This window comes from Macaca thibetana, chromosome 8 (genome assembly GCF_024542745.1).
Source record: "Macaca thibetana thibetana isolate TM-01 chromosome 8, ASM2454274v1, whole genome shotgun sequence".
In the NCBI taxonomy this organism is placed as follows: domain Eukaryota; kingdom Metazoa; phylum Chordata; class Mammalia; order Primates; family Cercopithecidae; genus Macaca; species Macaca thibetana.
Window position 1 is genome coordinate 89,965,382 of NC_065585.1, and position 23,560 is coordinate 89,988,941.

Consider the following 23,560-nt stretch of genomic DNA (forward strand, 5'->3'; position numbering starts at 1 on the left):
AAAGGGCAAAGCACATATAAACATATATATACATGTATTTATATGTACATACTTAAGGTATTTATACATATGTTTTTATATATATTCATGTGTTGTTTAACAATGGGGATACTTTCCAAGAAATGCATTGTTAGGCAATTTCATTATTGTGTCAACATCACAGAGTGCACTTCCACAAACCTAGATGGAATAGCCTACTACACACCTAGGCTATATGGTATAGCTTATTGCTCACAGGCTACACACCTGTATAGCATGTTACTGTACTATAGGAAATTGTAACACAATGGTAAGTATTTACAAATTTAAACTTATTAAACATAGAAAAGGTAAAGTAAAAATAGAACATAAAAGATTAAAAATGGTACACCTGTATAGGGCATTTGCCATGAAAGGAGTTTGCAGGATGGAAGTTGCTCTGGGTGAGTCAGTGAGTAAGTGGTGAGTGAATGTGAAGGCCTAGGATATTACTGTACACTACTGTACACTTCATTAACATTGTATAATTACGCTACACTAAATTCATAAAAAATTTTTTTCTTCCATAATAAATTAAAATTTTAATTTTTAAAAAACCCTTTGACTCTTTTGTAATAATATTTGGCTTAAAACACAAACATACTGTACAGTCATACAAAAATATTTTCTTTATTTATATCCTTATTCCATAAGTTTTTTTGTTTTGTTTTTTTTTTTGTTTTTGAGACAAAGTCTCGCTCTTGTCCCCCAGGCTGGAGTGCAATGGTGTGATCTTGGCTCACCGCAACCTCCGCCTCCCAGGTTCAAGCAATTCTGCCTCAGTCCCCCGAGTGGCTGGGATTACAGGTGCCTGCCACCACACCTGGGTAATTTTTGTATTTTTAGTAGAGATGGGGTTTCACCATGTTGGCCAGGCTGGTCTCGAACTCCTGACCTCAGGTGTTCCGTTCCGCCTCCGCCTCCCAAAGTGCTGAGATTATAGGCATGAGCCCCTACACCCAGCCCAGAAGCTTTTTTTCTACTTATTTTATTTTTTTTAAGATAGAGTCTTGCCTTGTTGCCCAGGCTGGAATGCAGTGGTGAGATCTCGGCCCACTGCAACCTCCGCCTCCTAGGTTCAAGCGATTCTCCTGCCTCAGCCTCCCAAGTAGCTGAGATTATAGGCGCGTACCACCACGCCCAGCTAATTTTTGTATTTTTAGTAGAGACAGGATTTCACCATGTTGGTTAGGCTGGTCTCGAACTCCTGACCTCGTGATCCACCCACCTTGGCCTCCCAAAGTGCTAGGATTATAGACATGAGCCACTGTGCCTGGCTCTCTACTTAAATTTTCTTTTTTACTTTGTAAGTTTTCTTGTTAAAAATAAAGACATAAACATACACATTCGCCTAGGCCTGCACAGTGTCAGGTTCACCCATATCACTGCCTTACACCCCCACATCTTGTCCCATTGGGAGATATTCAGGGGAACAACATGCATGAAGCCGTCATCTCCTATGATAACAATACCTTCTTCTGGAATACTTCTTGAAAGCCTGCCTGAGGCTGTTTTACAGTTAACTTTTTGTTAATAAGTAGAATGAGTACACTCTAAGTGATTAAAAGTATATGGTATTATATGTATATAGAGAAAATATATTTTTTATATATATATAAAAACACATCCCAGTAACAGTTGCTTATATTAGCAAGTATTATGTACTGTACATAATTGAATATGCTATACTTTTATACAACTGGCAGCACAGCAGGTTTGTTTACACCTGCATCACCACAAATACATGAGTAATGCATTACACTAGGACATTACAACAGCTATGACATCACCAGGCAGTAAGAATTTTTCAGCTCCATTATAATCTTATGGGACCACCATTGTATATGCAGTCCACTGCTAATCAAAATATCACTCTGTGGCACATGGCTATATTTTACATTGATTTTACACAAATATATGTGATATGTGTGTGTGTGTATGTATCTATATCTATACTGAGAGAGAGAAAGCACATGAGACTGCAAGGAACCATGAAAGAGATTCATAGAAAAAGATTTGAAAAAAAAAAAAAAATGCACCACCAGAGGGGTCATCTAATGATCAATGAATAACAACTCATTTTTATTCTTACACTTCACTGTATTTTTCAGATTTCTTCTATGAACAGATATTACCTTTGCAAATATAACCATAAATATGCTATTTAAAAAAGAAAAAAAAAACCTTTCACAAGGATGAACCATATTTGTTTACAGTGTTATGTCCACAAAAATTTTGTTCACATTATTTATGATATGGATGGTCCTCAACTTACCATAGTTCAACTTACAATTTCTTGAGGTTATGATGGGTTTACTGGGAAGTCAGAGAGCTCTGTATGACTTCTATGATGGGTTACAGTTTCTATTGAGCTTTCACGCCATCATAAAGTCGAAAAATCTTAAGTCAAACCATAGTAAGTAGGGAACCATCTGCTATGTCACTGGCATTATATTCGTTTTTGACTTAGGATATTTTTTATTTACCATGAGTTTAGAGAGATATAACTCCACTGTAAGTGAAGGGGCATCTGTAATTAGGAAAATACCGTTTTCACTGCTTTACATAGCCTGCTTGCTTCTTTTCATCAGAGAATAACTATGAAGAAAAAAATAAGTGACATGATTACCCTCTGCAATTTCCACTCGGGTTGCTCACTGGTTCCATCATGTCCTATCCTTATCTTATATATGTTTCCAATGCTCCTTATTTCAACCTAAACGAAATGCAAAGAAGAAAAAAATTATCAGAATGTTTTAAATTAAGCACATTAAAAAATTCTTTCTCTTTACACTAAATGCATTTTTTGTTCCTAATAGTTAAAAAGCTCTCAGGAATTCTTTCAGAGTCTAGAAAAGAAGTGCCCTCAAGAAACAATCAGTGAACTTCACAGACACAGAGTATGAGACAGAAATATCATGAGACTTGACTAAAAATATGCAGAAGGAGTCAAATGAGAGAACAGGATGAAGAACACACATATGCTCAGTTCTCCGACTACCACACATTTCTCACTGGAAGCCAACACTTTCTGAGTTCCAATGACAGAAAGATGGGCTTGTATTTTAAGAAATAAAAAAAAAAAAAACAATTTTCACCAAAGAAAAGCTAAATATGGTGATTTCTACAAGCTTAAGCAAAGCGTGAGTCTAGAACTTCCTTGTACTCTGAAAATCCTGTCGTCTTTGATGATACCTAGGTTAAGATATAGATGTTCTACGTTCAAGGAAGAGAAGCAAACCTGCCCACAGAATATGGGTGCTGCTTTAGTTTTTGATGAGGACCAAGAGTATTTGTTAATCCAAGGTAGCATTGTAGAGAACTGGCTTTGGAATTACTTGGAGCTCAACTGGGAGCCTGACTGTTGTAAACTGAGTAAAATATGGTTTTTTACTTCTCTTATCTTCAATTTCTTTATCTGTAAGAATGGTCACATAATGCTTATGGCATAAAATTTTCAGTTCAACTAAATAAATGTATATTGAAACAATAAACAATATGCAAGTCCACAGGTATGCAAAGATGAAAATGACGGCACTGTCTCTAACTTGGAGAAATATACAGCCTAGCAAGGGAGACAGACTTATAAGCAGATATTTTTAGTATAATAAAATATGTCCAGGTCACTGAACTGTGAGAATTTTTTTTAAATGTAATATACCACCTTATTACTTAATGGCTTACCTAACAGCCACTGTCATTATTTCTGCTATAGGTGCCAATCTACCTCTGCAGACTAGAGATATAAATAGGTAGGCACTTGCATATTATATCTGACTAGACATTGCCTACCTATGGACTAGACCCTGAAAGAGCTGGGACAGTCAAATCACGAAAAAACTATCAGAACTCCTCTTTCATACCCAGTTCCCATGCTTACAATTCTTTTTTTTTAAGTGCCCACCACCACTTTCCCCTACAGACTGCAGCAGCTAGAACAAAACTGGGCCTGTTTCAATACCAGGTCAAGAGAAATTATGCTGGTGTCAACTGGGAAGAAGGAAAATAGGGATGTTAATCCCCAACAGCCAATTTCCCCCACTTCCTTATTCCCAGAGCTGGTTTCAGTGGCAGAACTCAGAGGCTAGCTCTTCCTCCCAGAGAAAGCAGGAAGTTATCCTCCAGTTTGAGGCTACTTTGTCTCTAAAAGGTAAATCACACTTTAAATATCCTTTCATTGTCCCAAGAATCCATTAGCACTTAAGTGTAAACTTCCTTTCTGCACAATTTAAGTGAAAATAATAAAGGGATATCTGAACAGTCTGGTTACCAAGCATATGTGACTTGATACCTATGTGCCTGTCACTGCAGAAGAGCAGAACTAACTGCTACTCAGCTCTGTGCCAGCCAGGCGGGAAAGACTTGATATTCTTGTCCCTGACAATTCACACAGTCACCCTGTGAAGGGTAAGGCTCTTTTAAGCATCTACTTTAAAAGATGAATAAACTCAAAGAGGTTAAGTCATTTGTCTAAGGATACACAGCTGGATACACAGAAAGTTCCAAAAGTAAAATTTGAACCCAGGTTTAATAAAATATCCCACATTGTCCTCAAAAATGGCTATATGCTCACTTCAGGACTGGAAAGAAGGAAAAGAGAATGAAAGACAAACTTAAAACTGGCAAATGATGCCAATTAAAAGGAACAAGAGAATCAATACTCACAGAGGAGAGAGAGTAGAAATGTGTCAATTCATCCTAATTTAGGATTCTCAAACTATCACAAGGCCCCAGTCCCAGAGCCCATTAACCCCTAGGCCAGTGCTTCTCAAACTTTAGCGCACACACAAATTACACGGGGATCCGGTTAAAACGCAGATTCTGATCCAGTAGGTCTGGGATGGGAACCAAAATTCTGTGTGTCTCACAAGCTCCCAGGCAATGCCCATCCTGCTGGCCTGGAGTCCACAAGACTCTACGCTCCTGGGAGCTTCCACATGTAGCCCCAATCTCCACCACTGAGGTGATAATCTAGAGCTATTCACTCTTCACAGTAAATGACAGAGGCGGGTAGAAAACATATCCTGAGCCATTTACCAGCAGAGCAAGAGTCCTTAGTGCCTGCAATCTGTCACCTGTAGAGCACTTCCCATCTACCGGGTACAGCGCACGACACACACCTTCCCAGGCATTCTTTAAATTTCACAGCAAGGTTTTTAAGTATTATTACCTACCTTGTACTAAGTAGGAAACTGAGGATTAGAAAGGATAATCAGTCTATTTAAGGTCACAAAACTAGTGAAAGGGTGATTTGAACCTGGTCTCTGACTCCAAGGCTTCTGTTCTTAACCAGTTTATGAGTTTTACTATATGTCAATAGGATTCCCTTTTTAATTTATATACATTTTCTCTTTTTGTCATCACACTACCTTAAAATTTAGAAAGAAAAGATATTTTTGCCTGTATTCTATACATAAAGATAATGCTGGCCTGGAGAAATTAAGTGGCATATTCAAGGTCACATAACTAACATGTGGGAAGCAAGGACTCTAATCTAGCTTACCTGATTTGCAGTCTAGTGCTATATCCAGCATTCTCAACCTTGGTTGCACTTTAGAATCAGTTGGGGAACATCTGAAAACCTCAATACCCAGACTGCACCTCAGGCAAATTAAACTAGAATTTCTGGAGGTGGAATCAGGCATCAGTGGTTTTTAAAGCTCCCTGGGTAATTCCAATGTGCATCAAGACTGAGAATCTATACCATTCATTCCAAGATTTGACCATAAGTAAATTTTTCAGAAAAACATTGATAGGATTTATCAGCATATAAATACATATACCACAAGGTATATTACGGGAAAATTAGACTTTTGTGGGGTGACTTAGGGATCTAACCATACACACACATTCTGAATTCTAAACAATTATCTTCAAATAATCTTTTGAAATATGTATTTATATAAGGTATGGTTGCCTATGCAAGGAGCCAAAGTGCTCTTCCACAACTGCAGACAATTGCTTTTCTTCAATGAAAATTAACTTTAATGATTACAAAAGTAGAATGACAGGCTTAGGTCTGAAAATCTAGAAACCATTTGGGTATTAGTGATTGCCAGGTACCGTAGCCCCAAATAGCCTTGGGTTCCTGGCAACACGAGTTGTCCTCAATCATTCTCTATTCTCTAGTCAGCCTTAGGATGCAAAAGGAATACCCTCCAGAGAAAATGACTGCTGTTTAACAGTGCACCAAAGAGCTTTCACAGGCAGTGGGGGTGGAAGGGTGGATTAGTGAAGTGGAATGTAATTGTCCTAATTGAAACTTGGCCAAAGCTCTGAGGAACTAGGAGAGGCAACCAGCCACATGCAAACTTAAGCAGCCCAGTGTTCTCTGACTCTAAGAAGTAAAAGAGAGAGAAATTAGAATGGGCATGGGCAGAGCTTCAAAACATGGCCTGTGAAGATGCTAAGGAAATTATTTCATTCTTAAGACTTTTTTAATTAAAAAGATGAAACAAATTTTATAAAAAGAAAATAATTTCACACCTGTATAGCTCAGCTGAGCAACATCTATAAGTATATGCAAGTATATAAAAGAAGAGTTTTCATTACCAGAAGAATCTCTATACAGCATATAAGTTGGTTATAAATTGAGTTGAAGTTGGTAGTTTATAGGGCCAGTTCCAAACCCATGGTTTGAAAATATACTAAAATAAACTGTCTTTAAAGAAAGCAGTTTTTTCTACAACTTTCCTTGCTCGAATAAGATATGTGAGCAAAAATATTTCCTTTGATTGTTACAATAAGCATTATTAACTTACAGGCATTCTAAAAGACCAGAGATCCATTTTAATAGGAGACACACACACACACTTCTACATTACAGAAATGTCTTTGAAATGTTCACAGGAAAATAATCACAGTGTTGTTTACCTGAAACTCATCCTCCTGTCCCGGAAGGAAGAGCTGCTCTGAGCTGTCCTTGCGAAGACTTATTGGCCCAGTGACTCCTTTATCTCCATACACCCAGAGAGTGACATTGGCTCGAGTTCCTGTATTTCCCGTCAGCACTAACACCTTCCATTCATCTTCTGACAGAAGAGTCTTACCACTTTGGAAACGTCTGATTTCTTCTATGGGGGAATAAAGCATTAGTGGCAGATCAGATACAACATCAGGCTGACAGAATCCTTTGTCACATTGGAGCCAAAGGACATGAAAACTGGGCAGGGTAGGGTGAAGCAAGTAGGAGGCACTGCACTGTGAGGACTCTAGGGAGCTGATTTGTGCTTGTCTCCTCACAGCAAGGTTCTGGTCAACTGACACTCAACCACCGACGTAAACTGGATTCGAACAGTAAACATCTGACCTACCTGGCAATCTTTCACTTACCCAGGAGGGCAAACTGGAGTTTCTGTCCTATGTCCACAGATTTTTCATAAAGCTGCCTGCTTGACTTACATATTTTATATAGAACTACCACCATATAAAGTAATAAAAAGGGGGAATTAAAACTTGTTTTCACATACGATAAGTAAGTGACAAATTGAGGGCAGAGAAAAATTTTCTGAAATATTTCCAAAAAAATAAAAAAATACCTTACTGGAGTGGGCAATGGAAAGGATTTGGAACTAAAGAGAATTTTCACACATACAAATTGTTCCTGAGGTGCTCAGAGCAGTTGTCCACGAGAGCAGGGCTGCACAGCACTTGTGTTTCACAATGCATTCTCTAGCAACCAGCAGTGCCCAAACACAGCCACTCCTGTTTGTAAAGAATGCCATGACGTCCCAAGCTAGAATGGCTGTCTTCTTCACACTCCCTTTCGCCTGTGGTCTCATCTGAGGAGATATTGGGCCAGGCAGTGCTGAGGGCATCTCCCATGCTACTCTGCACTGGTTGTCTGAAAGTACCCCAACAACTGCACTTTAATTCTTCACTGATATTTCCACTTTGAAATCTTATACACCCAAGATGATGAGGTAAAAGTTCTTCATGTCAAATGGTTAAAAGGCAGCCAGAGCTGATCTCCTTCCTTTAATTCTGTAGCTTGAAACTATACGCAGCCCTAGGCAGCACTTAGGATCTTACCGACAATGATGAAAAGCCCAACAAATATGAAATTATTCCTGCTAAGCTATAATGAACTAATTTTAAAATAAAAACCATGCAAAAATATACAAATAAAAACAAATGCTATGAAAGAACTGATATTCATTTTTTAAAGTTTTCTCTAGAATGTGCTGGGTAATCTCTGTCAGTATAACAGCTCTGGGTAATCTCTGTCTCTGGGAGTGACTGAACAATTTAATTGTTTTTAAGCTCCTAATATATGCAGGGTTCTGCGTTGCACCTTTTATATGCATTTCTCATTCAATCCTCATTCCAAACTCATAAGGTGAGTCAAATTATGATGTCCATTTTAAGAAGAGGAAAAGAAGCAGGGAAATTAAATAATATGGCCGAGTCACATAATAAGCAAACTATGGGATGTTTAACTGCAAAGCACCTGCACTTAAACAAGCTTGATAAGCATTCTGTATTCACCTAAACGTAATTCACCAGGATGCAGCAGTGCTGCTAGCATGTGAGGTTTTCTTCTGCGCTGCACACTATCCTAAGCACTTAACATTCATCATCAAGTCACTCTCACTCAACCCTCATACTACTCCTATGAGGTGCTGTCCCCTATTAAGCAGATGGACAAACCAGGACTCAGAAGTGAAGTGACTTGCCCAGAATTACACAGGAAGTAACAAGGAACCAAACTTCAAACCCAGGCAGAGCAAGTGTGAATTCCACGTCATTTACATCGGAAATAGCTGACCTGGAAATGATCACAAAAATTGGTCCAACAAAATTTTATGACATGATCTAATTTTTAAAACTCAATGTTACATGTGAACATTTGGCCACTGTGCCTGACATTTCTAGTCAAATACACTTGGAATTTCCTCAGGCCCAGGCAACTGCACTACCAGATCTCTACTGACAAAGACTCCACAGCACATCCATGAGTTCCAGAGAGAAACTGGTGATCCTAGGTCAATGGTGAACATTACAGGATGTCGATCATTCACTCACTTACTATCTTACGGATATCTTAGTCATCTAAAAGAATCACTTTTACACAATTCGAGAAGACTTTAGTTCCTCTTAATTGCTGGGCATTGTGTTAGGCTCACTGCTCTCATAATAACAGAACTGATGAAAAGTTTGAAAGATAAATAATGACAGTCACACCCTGGAGATACATGCTATCCAGCAGTGAAAACAGACATACAAATATCTGGATTTCAAACACTCAAATACCTTCATGGAAAACCAACAAACAAAAAAAACTACTGAAAAGTTCCGGTGTAGCAGAGGGCAGGAAGTGAGTAATTAAGGAGTGGGCAGAAAAGGCTGCACAGAGGAAACCTCAGTGCTGGATGTAGGAAGATGGCTCAGAATTTTGCAGAAAGACAGGAAGAGCATTCTAAACAGATGGGACAGCATTCCCAGCATGTACATGGCTTGAAGCAGCAGGCATGCTGGAAGAACTGCAGGTGCCAATGTTCAGTTGAACATAAGATACTATATGTGAAGAGGAGAGACAGAAACGTGAGGATCATGGAAGGCACTGGTCAAGCTGGAAGGGAGTTGGCACATCCTTTTGCAAGCAAGAGAGAACCAGTCACAATTTTAAAGTATGGTGGTGGTATGAGCTAAGTATTAGAAAGATAGGTCTGAAACAGGGTGAACTATAGCAGGGACAGACTGAGGTAGGAAGGCCAGCGAACAAACATACAAAGAAACAAACTCTGAAATGAAATCAAGAGACCACGGTTATTTAGTCTGAATTTTTTTCCATGTCTGTGCATGGATGAACACAAATCTATGTGTGTATGTGTTTAGCTTGTTTGTTTGATTTAATCTGCAAATGAGTTGATGTTTTCTAAGGTCCCTTATTCCTGCATTAACATGTTCTTGCATCACTTGCACAAAAATAACACATTGTCAGGGTACACTCATATTATAAAAATTGATGGCTAAATATGATATAATCTATAATACAGAATGATGTATTAAAGTTTGTACTGTTATCAATTAAATATGAATACCATGTAATACTACGATCTTCTGGAAATGAACCAACGTCCATTAGTCTCAGACTATAAATTTCTGCTGAGAACTGAGAACCATAAAAGCAGTTGCTTTTGTTGACCAGAAGTTTAAAATACTCTAAGCTAGGAAAATATTTAATGGGGACCCTGGATTAGTCAATAGACTTCTTCACGGTCACCCTGAATAAAATCAATGGTACCTAAGATGTATTCATACGACTCAAAAACATCCTCTGTGAGGGTGACTGAACAATTTAATTAAACACCAATCAGGTTGACTCAAACCAAAAAAAAAAAAGTTATCTACTTTGTGCTGCTGCTAGTCCACTGAAGCTCTAGTGGAAAAAATAAATTACTCATAGAAATAAATAACAAATTAGCTGATTCTAATAGTTCATGGGTTGATTAAAGTTGAGGTCAGCATAAGCATGAATTACCATCAGACTGTGGCCATAAAGGGACAGCTTGTATAGCCTCTGTATGCTATTCCAAGATAGTATTTGAGAAAGTTGATTTATTCTAACATGTCATTGAAAACAACTGAAAACAAATGCTTCCTAATACCTGATAGTGTAGTATCAGATATTTAAACCCTAATTTCAGAACATATAAATCTGAAAAAAAATACGACAGTGAAAGCATTCCCCTATAGTTGTCTTGCAATGGATGAAATCTATTTCTACAAAATTAACATAGCCTTGTTATATTCATAAAGTTCAGTTTCTCAATTAAGGGATACAAAGCACAGGATGCACAAAGCTGGTACGGATAACTAACATAGAAAACAGAATCAAATAATCAAAGGCATCCTAACATGCTTGCACACTGGATTAACACCAAGAAGATAAAAACTAACCAGTATCAAGGTAAAGGTCTGTGGCTTGGTTGAAAGATCAGTTATATGTTTTACACTGAAAGGATATTATGAATAAAATATCCTAATGATGTTAATATAAACCAGAAATGCAATAAAAATGCCCAAAACATGTATTCCAAGCTGAGACTGTATCAACTGATGTATAAGGTCCCATAAAAGGAACACCATTATTCTAAACTGTTCAGATTATATGAGAAGACAGGTTCCTACTTGGAGATTCACACTTTAAGAGAAATATTCATAAAGGTGAAGAGTCTAAAACCATACATAAAAAGAAACTATTAAAGCAATACATTTGACACAGATGAGAATATACTAAAAAGAAATACTGAGAATCCACTTTTTGGTATATTTATATACATATAAGATGAATATACTAAGAGGAAATGAGAATATACTAAGAAAAAACAACAATGGTTGTTTTATAGAAGAAGATATTGACTTTTTTATAAGCCAAAAGAATTTATGGGTAGCTTTTCTGCTCAACATAAGGAGGTACTTTCAAGTGATTAGGATGATTTGAAATGGAATGGTTTATTTCTGCACTTTTCCTATGAATCTCTATGTTGCTTACGATGTGTCAGGTCTCTCCAAATCCTCAATCTATGATGAACGAAAACTTACAGTACCTTTACAATATAATTTACGACACCACGAGCATTAAAAAAATAAAACTATATTTCACTCTGGATGCCAAGTGCTATTTTTTATATTAAAAGGGACATAAAAATTACGATGAGAATAACCATTAATATAATTAATATAACTACTTTGTAATTCCATTTATGGGAATTATTCTAATGAAATAACATATAGATGAGCATCCATTACAAATTATAAGAAAATAGGTAAATATGTTATGCTACATCAACACAATGGATTATTTATAGCTATTACATTTTATTAAAAATATTTATTATAAAAAATCCTTAAATGATTAATACCTTCTATTAACTGAGAAGGTTACAAAATGATATATTTAATATAATCTACAAGTGTGTATACATACATATATACACAAGTATAAATACATTTTTAAGTGATCTTTGGGGAAGTAGCAAGATGATATAATTTTAAGATTTTCCTGTATGCTTTACGTATTCTAATTTCTTTCAGAATGAAATTATTTTTAGTCAAAGATGACTACCCAAGATTTTTCAGAATAAATTTCCTGACTACTGTTTTTAAGGAAGACTTCAACTAATAGATTTTTTTCTGCCCAGGTTTGTTTTTAAAGTATTGGCACCTAAACACATTTAAGAAAGAAAATGCCATGGCTGAGACTTTGGCCCAGATTAGGATTTGCCTGGCAACACTGTGGAGCATGCCACCACAAACAGATGATGGACTGGCAGGATGGCTGCACTGCACTGTTCAAGTGTCCATGCACAGAGACAAGTGACTGGAGCTGAGACTTGCATAACATTCATCTTCCTGGGTCTTGATTTTCTCATTCATAGAAATAGGTAGTTGCTGGAAAGATATCTAAGGGCAATTTCAGTTCAGAGCATCAAATCATAAGTCTTCTCTTTTTATATTCGGTTTGAATGTGTTTAAATGCAGTGTTTCCAAACTTAAAATTATGCAGAAGTAATGTATATTCTCACTTAATTTTTAAAATATGAATTTCCAAAGTATTTATGAATAATATGGTGTCTTAGATTTGCTTTAAAATAATTAAATGAGGACATTGTAGGGCATAGCAGGAAGGACCATAACTAAAACAGGACTATGCCTATGTTGATCATTATTGAAGCTGAGTGATGGGTACATGGGGGTTCATTTGTCCATTCTCTCTACCTTTGTATGTGTTTAAAATTTTCCATAATAAAAAGGTTATTCTAAAAAAAAATAAGATTCCTTCCTCAACCCCCCCACCCTAACAAAATTAATATCATAATGCAGTTTAGACCTAAAGGAAAACCTTGCAAATTTAATGACACTATCTCTCTACTTAACTACTATAAAATAACTATTTATCATATATGTGCTATTTTAAGTTCTAAATTCTCTTGCCCCTTTGATGTAGATGAGAAAAGTTCCATCTTTCTCCTTAATAAATAAGCATTTTGAATGGAGAGAGAACCATTTTATTTTTTCTATAATTCCTCATTTCCAAAACTATACATCTTGCCCTATCCCAAAAGTGGATGGACAAATATAGTCTGATTCTTAAGGAACTGAAATTTGGTTTTAGATATCTATAAAAGTAGAAAATAAGTTTTCTAAAGTATTTTTCAACGAACATATTTTAATATGAATGGCTAATGTAACCCAAATCTATCTTGACAGCTAAGCTGCAAAACCAAGAGGAAGGTATTTCTTTCAAGAGGCAACTTTTAACTATTGCAGTCCTTTGATAGAGGTAGAAAAAAGACAACTAAAGGGAATCATGATCTAATTACTCAGTAACAGATGAGAGAGAGCCTTCTAGGGAAATATTCATCCATGAAGACATTTTTTCCTCACTTAAAGTCATGGATGCTATAAAACCACTCCGACTACAAACAGAGAAGGCAAAATTTAACCATATCATGGGCATTTTATAGGTGGCATTTGCCTTACAGGAGCCTCATCATCTGGACTTCCCAGATTTCATATCCAAGGCCAAAATCTGTGACAGATCAATGTTTTAAAAAGTTCTTGAAGAAACTGAGCTTAGTCTCCATTTTCTCAGTCTTTGGCCCACTCTCCATTTCCACTGTATTGCCATTAACCAAATGAAGAAACTTATAGGTCTTTTTACAATTAATTAATGATTTAAATTTTATTTTGTGTCTCATATGCCCTGGGTATTTCCTTCATCTCAATTATCAGGTTTTAGCCTTCCATTTCTGTGTGATTGTTTAATGTTTATCTGAACAGCTCACCTATCAAATTCAAGAGGGCAGAGACCAAGTCTGTTTTAGCTACAACATCTGACATTTAATGGGCACACAATTCATATTTAATGTTTAATTAAATGAAATAATTATTTGAAAAGGTCTAGGTTTATCATGAAGCCTAATTTTGTCATTTTTACAAATTACTTGGCCTGCCTCAATAAAAAAAAAAATTCGTAAAAATTTCACAATGGTAACATTTTAAAAATATTTTTGTCAGAACAAATTTTCATAAGACATACAGAAGGTTTTCTCATAAGCATTTTGCTACTTATTTAAAAAGTATTTATCCCCCAGGGATTTCGGCTAGCATGCTATTTTCAACCAAGTCAAATTTTACTTGAGGTGGCCATCCCTGATTTAGATACCATTACTTCCTGACACAAGACTGAATTCTGCTGTGAGAAATTTTAACTAAGCACATATTTCTCATTCAGTGTGATTCTTCACACTGCTCCATGGATTCATGACATGACATGGAAATAAAAAACTGAGACTAGTCCTTTGCAGCAAAAATCAAAAGGCTAATTTCTCTTCCCTATGTTCATGTGCTAATAGCTTAGGATAGTCAACAAGAGACGTCTATTATATTACTATCTGAAAGAAAAGCTAGCATACCCAATAACTAATTTTTAAAAATCACTTTTTTAAAGGTAACATTATAATTTATCTGTCTCCCAAGACGGGTTTTAAAAAAATGGTCCCCCAGAGACGGTCCTCTATTTCATTTTACCCAAAGATGACTAGATTCTGATACACAGAATTTGTCAGATATCATACATTACACTTTCCCGCCAGATAAAAGTTAATACATTTAAGAGCAAGAAAAATGATCAAACTAATATAGAAACTAGGAATTTAAGCCTCTGGGACCGAAAGCACTTTCTTTCAAGCTTCACTTTTTATACCAGAGAAATAGAGATTATTTTTGTCGTTGCTTAGACTTTGGTGAGAATTTACCATTTTTCATAAAATATATTCATAAAATATTGTGTAGGTAATAGTTCAATTGATGTTATAATTTAATACTATCTTCAACACATTGTTCTGGATGAACATTACATTTAAGACAAAGAAACACATTTAAAAATATATGTATTCTTTATAATATAAAATTAAGGCATAAAAAAGCAAGATAACAGCCTACAAGCAGTCCATGTGGTATAACATGATATAGGCTATAAAATAATTTAATAGTCTTCCTGCGATGGCCACAGGAAGAAATAAGGCAGTCAAACAAACCAAAAGCAGGAAAGCAAAAGCTGTGGCTTACTTGCAGTTGAAGAAGGTAAGGGACTCCTATCCTCAGATTCTGGGGGTATTTTTTTCTGTTTTTTTGACTCATGGATCTTTTCTTCTTCTTGGCTGGGTGTTGCAGACATTCCCATTGGGTTTTCTCTGCCAACTGAAATTAAGATTTTAAAAGATGCCATCCTTTCAAAATCACTTGCTGCTTCTCAGAATACTCACCATATGTTCAGCTATGCAAGTTTAAGTTTTGCCATTGTTTCCATTTCAATGCCTAGTCAAATCTCTTTACTCAGAATTACGTAGTTAACAGAAAATGACTTCTTATTCTTACCAGCAGGCTGTGCATAGACGGCATCACTATAAAACCTACTCATTGCTTTGCAAATCTGAACGATAGTTTAACATCACAATATGAATCAAACAACTTATTCAAAATGTTTTTCTTATAGATTCTAAATGGGAACTTCCTTAACAATCTTTTAGTTTGCCTTCCTCAAAAGGGGAAACTAAAATGTCATTCAAACAGGATTTCATGTTACCTTACTGAAATATGTGAATCAACAAAATATACACATATCTATAAGCAATGAAAACATTAGCTACTTTTCTACCTTTTACTTAGAAGCAAGTTGCTTTGGAGTCTGGTTTAAGAATAGGTATCTCTAAGTTAAATAATGACTTCAGCTTTATAGTATATGCTCCTAAGTGCTATTTATATTTAGGATTTCAAATTCAAGTTGTTTGTGTTCATTTTCTAGGATCAGGCATAGGCATATTGTTTTTAAATGGTGGTAATTCACACTATGAATGGCTTTAGGTTCTCATCAGCAACAAAAAATTATGTAAATTTCTGATTCTATATGATAAAGAGTAATAACAACTACTTCTTAATATCACAATTGCAGTCAACGATGTAAGATGACTCACAAAGTAAGAAAGCATAACAACCTCAAAGGTATGCTTAGTAGAAATCAGCAACACTTATCACACAGGGTGATGGTGCAGACTCTACAATACTGGTGGCTGAAGAACTGTCCATGATTACACTGTTATTTATATCCTTCAGGTGTTATAAGATATCATTTCAGACAACAATAAGCTTTTAAATACTAATCCTTATAAAACATAGTTTTTCCATGTGGTTTATATACAATGCAATGCTGAGACACTAAAAATTGATAATAAACGAATTTTAAAACATTAAAAAGAAGATAGAAATAACTAGAAATATGTTCATGGAGAATAAATAAATAATTGTAGAGGAAAAAAATTAAGATTCTTATATATAGCTAAGAGTTCATTTACCAATGTAATGTAGAAATCCAGAATCTACAAAAAGATAAACTATCTTCCAGTCACTGCATAGCACTGGGAACAAATCAATGTATAAGAAATGGCTTCTGACATTGATGGGGTTACAGCCCAGAGAAAGAATACATAAACATGACCTCTGATAGATACTGATGAGCTCTTTAACTGACACAAGCACAACATGCATAGGGAGCACAGAGGAGAAAACAATTAACGTGCCAGTCCATTAGAAACAAGCCCAAAAAGGGTTGCACAACAAGGCCAGTCTATGCAGAACTGTGAAAGTAGAATGAGCATTTTACCTCTCTATCCTTCCCACACTGGCTTCTCATTAATCCTACCTCTGCTTCTCAAAAAGTACACCAATATCTCTTTATACGACACAGTAGTAGGGAATTCAGAAAGTGGAAGACATTTTCTGGAAATGTCATCCAGCACCTTCCTATCCCTCTGTAGAGAAGGCTTCCCACTTTGTCTTCAGGCCAGGTGGGTTACAGAAAGATGTTCAAAAGCCAAGTACCGAAGTGACCCTCCAATAATACAATACTCTGAACTGGAGCAACCCTTAGTAGCTCTTTGTCTGACTTTTACAATTAAAAAAAAAAAAGTGAAAACTCTATCACTGGCAATGTAAAACAAAACCTGTGGTGAAGGTGAAAGAACCAGAGCTGTCTAGGTAGAGATGTTATCAAAAGGTATATGTTACCTATACAGCTGGATTTGGATGATTAATGACTCACATCAGGTAGTACCTCATTATATCCAAAATTTAAGCCATATCAAGATCTACCAGACAATAAAGGCAGTAACTCTACAAAATCAATTAGGAAAAGTCTTTTGTTTTATTGAATACCTTCTATTTTAAAAGTAAAACAAGTGAAAACTTACATAATAGCAATGATTATAGTGTCACATTAGTGCATATATATTTTAAATCCATATAATCATTTTATCATCTGAAACATATTTTGTCATATTTTTCTAAGACTGTAATATACATAGTCAGAATTTTATGAATTGGATATATGACAGTATTTAATTTAGATTTTTATGCTTGAATGATCTTAGCAGACTAGAATGAAGCAAAAATGAAATTTCCAAACATATTTTAAGGCAAACTTCCATAAAACTTGAACCTGAAAGAAATTCTTATTGTAATAAAAATGTAACATCTGAACCATATCTTCAGTCCTGCATTTTTGAGGGGTTACTAATAGCCAGAGTCTCACGATCTATATACAGAGGATGGCTCATACCATAAAACTGGGCTGGAATTAGAGCAAGAGGAGGTAAATTTCTGTGCAAAAGTCAAGTCTCTGTTAAAGTACTTCTAAAAACTTATAGGTTCACTCTTTCCGAAGTATTCTATAAAAGTAATAGTACACTGAAGTTAGCGAAAAGTTACATGTTATATTGATCTACAGTTCTTTAAAACGATACCTAGCAGTGTGGTCTTACTGTATGGAATTATAAATGCAGGTTTATTATCTAGAGGAACAGAATGAAGAAAACTTTCAAATTATCCAAATATCCAGATAATCAATGGAGAATCTTCTCCATAGGCTCAGTATAATAACTAATCACATAAGCCCAAGGGGAAAGATCTTTTCACACTTTCTCCTGTATATACTGTGAATATAAATTCATGAAAATAGAGAATGAAGAGGTTTTACTGCACACGCTAGCAAGAACAGCTAAATGGTAGTGGGATAAATGACTTTTATTATAAATTCCCAATACACAGTAAATTAAACCAAATCCTTGCCAAACTGTAGATGGAAAAAAATCAATCACAGAGAAATGAAATATGCAAAGTGATTAAAAGAGGTGATGAGACGGAATCTCTTGTCTTTCAAGAATCCATCGACTCTATTTGAGTGATAAAAGAAAATATGCCGTGAAGTGCTCTTCCTCTCTTTAATAATCATAACAGTAAATACTTGAACAGCACTTGCTGAGTACCAGACACTATTCTAATCATCTTACATATGTTAATTCATGTAATTCTCACACCACAACTGAGTGAAGGCACTCTTGGTCCTCATTTGACAGAACAGAGGCAGGTGGTCCAAGAGCCGTGAGAGCATACCACTGGCAAAAGGCGCCCTCCCAGGACCTGCAGTCTGGCTCTCAAAGCCTGTGTGCTGAAATCCTACCCTTGTCCCTCTACCCTGCTATACTTCTGAGCCTCTTGCTGTTTGGTGGGTGGAACCTGTCAATGAGACTGCCCTTGTCCTCGGCTGAGCAGATCTGTGCCTTCCACGTGATTGTGTGCCATGTCAGACCACGCAGCTTGCAGACATTTACTTGAGGTGCAGCAGCTTCCAAGGAAGCCAGGACCACTCATTCAGGTTGCATGCCTGGGGGCAACAGGTGGAGTCTCTTGAGAGTAACCTTATGATTCTCTTCCTACCACTCTCTCTTACCCTATCCAAGTCCCCTTACCACTCAGGGTACCTCACAACTTTAACTCTGCTTTCTAGACAACTATGAGGAAAAATTTACACTGAAAAAAAAAAGTTTCAGCTTACCGTTTTGGGGGGGCTGCTCTATCTCTGTATTAGAATATAAACAATTCAAAATTCCCAAATGTTTTTGGGAGTGAACTTTTTTGGCATAGAGTAGGTTCAATCTATCATATGTAGATAGTCTAGCTAGAAAACATTCTATCGGGAGGCGGAGGCAGGCAGATCACAAGGTCAGGAGATCGAGACCATCCTGGCTAACATGGTGAAACCCCGTCTCTACTAAAAATACAAAAAATTAGCCGGGCATGGTGGTGGGCGCCTGTAGTCTCATTTACTCGGGAGGCTGAGGCAGGAGAATGGTGGGAACCTGGGAGGCGGAGCTTGCAGTGAGCCAAGATCGCCACTGCACTCCAGCCTGGGCGACTGAGCGAGACTGTCAAAAAAAAAAAAAAGAAGGAGAAGAAAGGGAAGGGGAGGGGAGGGAGAAAATATTCTAAAATAATAAAATGACTTGGGGAATTACTGTAACTTTTTTTTTTTTTTTTTTTTTTTTTTTTTGCAGCTAGAGTGCAGTGGAGCGTTCTTAGCTCACTGCAAACTCCACCTCCCAGGTTCAAGTGATTCTCCTTCCAGTAGCTGGGATCACAGGCATGCACCACCATGCCCAGCTAATTTTTGTATTTTTAGTAGAGACAGGGTTTCACCATGTTGGCCAGGCTGGTCTCAAACTCCTGGCCTTAAGTGATCCACCTGTCTTGGCCTCTCAAAGTGCTGGGATTATAGGTGTGGGCCACCGTGCCTGGCCCTACAAACTTTTACATAAACATTCTGTCACTCTTCACAAAATCCCCTAAGACAGAGTTTTTAACACTCAGAAATCCCAATGGAATGCTCTTCTTGTAAAATTGGAAAGTATTATTTTGTATTTTGAAGAAATGTTGATGCTTTCAAACCCTTCCTCAGAATTCCTAGGATTCATGAATCTTCAATAAAATTTCTAAAGCAATGTCTCTTGCATTCTTGCCCTTGTTAAAGCAGGAGGCTGCCTCTGGTAAACAGAGAAGAAAACAAACCATCTATGCTTTAGTAACAGAACTAAATTGTAGGGGCTGTAAAGAAGAATGGCTTTGTTTCTATTGGTTCTTTTAGTACTAATACCCTAACGTTGACAAATGTGTCCTTTTATTATCTCTCTCTTATGTCTTGCCACAAATTACTTTTCTTCTTCTCATTTCTTTTTCTATTGTTTCAATCTCTTCTTTTTCACCTTTTCATCTCTACCTGCTTCCTGGTCATTTCTATTTTCTCCCTGTGCTCTTCCAGCATGGCAGCTGACCCCTGCTAGCTATTTCCCACTGCTCTTTTTCTACTCCTGTATCCTTCTGCTGGCTTTGAAGTCACCTGTTTCCCTTCAGAGCTCCAGAGGCAGATGGCATATGCATTGTGTCAAGGCAGAATGCCACTCTGGGCCAGCCTGTGGGAAAATGAAGGGTGGAGGGAGTGGTGGTATGGATGGCAGTAAACTCAGGTATACTAGCCCAACAGTTTACAAAATTTTTAAAAAGGCAACTAAAGGCTGAAAAGGAGTTGATGCAGATAGAGTGAAGAACAGGGCCAAATATACCATCATGTTACATCAGGATCATTTTATTCCTATTCTAAGCTATCTTCTGTGGGATATTATATATACACATACAGTAAATATGGACTCTCATAAGCCAACAGAAGCTAAACAAAAGTCAGACCAAGAAAATGACACAGATATTGAGTAAGCCAAAATTCAGGGAACCTCACATCAAGCAAAAATTAGATAGCAAACTAAACTTCAAGATAATTGAAAAATACAATAAAGTTACTTTATTAGCCTTTGTGTTGAAACATATTTTAAGGTTTGAACACAAATACATGATTAAATAATGTCCTCATATCTTCATTTCGATTTGCTAGAGAACGTGAACTTAGATATGAGAGAAACCAGTTTCAAAATATTCACATTTCTGTCCTATCTTCAGATTTTTTCCCAAATCCTATTTTTAATCCAAATCCCATTTGTGTTGATCTTTATTCCATCTCTTTTTATACTGCAACCATTAAAAATTAATAGCAATGAATCTGAGAATATTTCTAACAGCCTCATTCCTCTTGGGGTATATGAAGCTATCCTTAAAAAACAAAGATTCAAACATGCACATGTACACAGACACACGAATGTACACATAACTTTCAAAGTTACAAAGAAGTTCAATGTAGCAAAACTTCTATACCTAATATTAATTTATCTGAAAATTTGAGGCAACCGTCTTCATTATGTTTTCCTTCCATTGCTTCTGGAATGACAACAAACAAAAAAGCCTAACAGCAGAGATTTGCCTAGTAAAAATGTGGTGAAATTTTCAGACACTGTACACAAACCATCATAAAGCAAACCAAAAAGCAAAGTATGTCAGAGTAAACATACATTGGATGACTTGTGGATAGAAGAAAACATTCTCATCCTTGGTATAAATCATTGGTTTTGCCTGCCCATCTGACTGAAGTCCAACAAACAATCCTGGGCTCTTCGTAGATTCCAGGCTTACGGATGCATTCTCCAAGTTCTTCTTAATTTTAAAATGACAGTCGACATCTCCTGTACCCTACAATCAATACAAAATGATTCAATAAATATGAGCAAGTCGTAAAAGACAGAATTTAAAACCAGTCATTTTACAAGAATATAATTTTGTCTCGTTTCACATCACTATGATAAATCAAGAGACTTTTTACATAAATTGCCCTGTGTGCTTCATCCTATTTCACAAGATCCAGAAACAGAGATCACATGATGGGTTGAGGCAAGGACACATGCCTTTGGACAAAAAGCTCTGAATAGCGTAAGAGCTTCAACTAAGGAGAGTGTTGTGTATGCTGTATTTCATTTTAGAGTTGCTCACCTCTGTGGGTGAATGTAGAACATTAAAATGTGGAACTTTTCTTTTAGAAAATACTCTAAAGTGGTGGGAAAAGGGCTATTCTTACCATAGGTCAATTTACATTTAAATTTAAACTAATTTTCTGTGCTACTCTGCATTTTCCAGATTGAATTTTCATAAACAGCATGCACACAAATGATGCAAAGACTGTAGAGGAAAATATTCAAGAATTGAATGCCTAGCAGTAATCTACACACTCTCAGATTATTATAACACTTCTCCCTTCTTTAAGCCATTTATAATCTAATATTAGAAAATATTTCACTTTTCATCGTTTTAAAAGTTTCCTTACAGGATTTCAGTCCTAACTAATGAGTTTTATAAGCATGGATTAAAATTTCCACTAGTAACTATTATTTTATTTGTAATACAAACGATATTCTAGTCTCCACTCAAATGTGAGCTTCTTGTCAGTAAGAATCAAGGCAGTCTCTCTCTCTCTTTCTCTCTCTCTCTTTTTATAAATATAAAGTAAGCAATTTCTGTCTTCTGTTCTTGTTCTAAATTCAATAAGATTCTGGCCTTGCATTGTTCATGGTCGAATAGAGAAGACAAATCACGTACACAGATAATAAGTAGGGAAAGATGAGCTGGGGGTAGGGATAGGAAATTTCAGGTAGAGGGGCACCATAAACTAAGGCAGAGGGGCCATAGGCAGCATGATGTATGAATGAACAAGCACCTTAATGATGCTGAACAATAGAGAAGGTAAGTGCAGAAGAGCAGCTTCGGTTTGTTTGCAGCATAGGAAGTTTAGGCCTTATCATAGACCATCTGTTTTCTTTCCTGAGATTCCCAAACCTCCTAAATGATGTATTTGCATACATTAAGGTTTACTCTTTGTGCTATACAATTCTGTGGGTTTTAACAAATCTATAATGTCTTGTATCCGTTACTACAATAGCATACAGAATAATTGTACTGCCCTAAAGATTCTCTATGCTTCATCTATTTATCCTTTCCATACTTCCCTCAAATCCCTAGCAAACACTGATCATTTTACTGTGTCTATTATAGCTTTGCATTTTCCAGAATGTCCTATAATTAGAATGGGGTAATATGTAACCTCATCATACTGGCTTCTTACACTTAGTAATATGCAATTAAGTTTCCTTAATGTCTTTTCATGGCTTATTTCTTTTTACTGATGAATAATATTCCATTGTATAAATGCACCAAAATTTATAGATTCACCTACTGAAGGACATCTTGGTTGTTTCCAGTTTGGGGTGATTATGAAAAAAGCTGCTATAAACATTCATGGACATGTTTAAGCTCTGGGTCTAGATTCATTTGTAGGCATATGGACATCCAATTGTTCCAGCACCATTTGTTGAAAAGTCTACCCTTTCTCCATCGAGTTACCTTTGCTCCTTTGTCAAAGATCACTTCACTGTATTTGTGTGGGTCTATTTCTAGGCTCTCCATTCTGCTCCACTGATCTCTGTGCCTTTTCTTTCATCAATACCACACTGTCTTGATTTCTGTAGCTTTATAGTAAATCATAAATTTAGGTAGTTTCAGTCTTCTAACTTTGTTCTTCTTCAGTATTACGTTGGCTATTCTGGGTCTGTTGCCTTTCCATGGAAACTCAGGACCAGCTTATAGATAGTCACAAAATAGCTTGCTGGAATTTTGACCAGAATTGTATTGAATCTATCGATCAAGTTGGTAAGAACTGACAACAACCTTGAGTCTTCCAGTATATAAACGAGGAACATCTGTCCATTTATTT

At 36.4% G+C, this 23,560-nt stretch overlaps 1 protein-coding gene across 1 annotated transcript in view; it reads right to left on the minus strand.

The window, feature by feature from the left end:
• Positions 1-23,560, minus strand: part of RP1 (RP1 axonemal microtubule associated) — a 273,274-nt gene that overhangs the window by 135,625 nt on the left and 114,089 nt on the right. The window contains exons 15-18 of the mRNA XM_050802339.1: positions 21,312-21,489; positions 15,097-15,228; positions 6,892-7,091; positions 2,648-2,734 (exon numbers count right to left, since the gene is read on the minus strand). Coding sequence (XP_050658296.1) covers positions 2,648-2,734; positions 6,892-7,091; positions 15,097-15,228; positions 21,312-21,489 — 597 coding nt within the window. The remainder of the gene's footprint in view (positions 1-2,647; positions 2,735-6,891; positions 7,092-15,096; positions 15,229-21,311; positions 21,490-23,560) is intronic.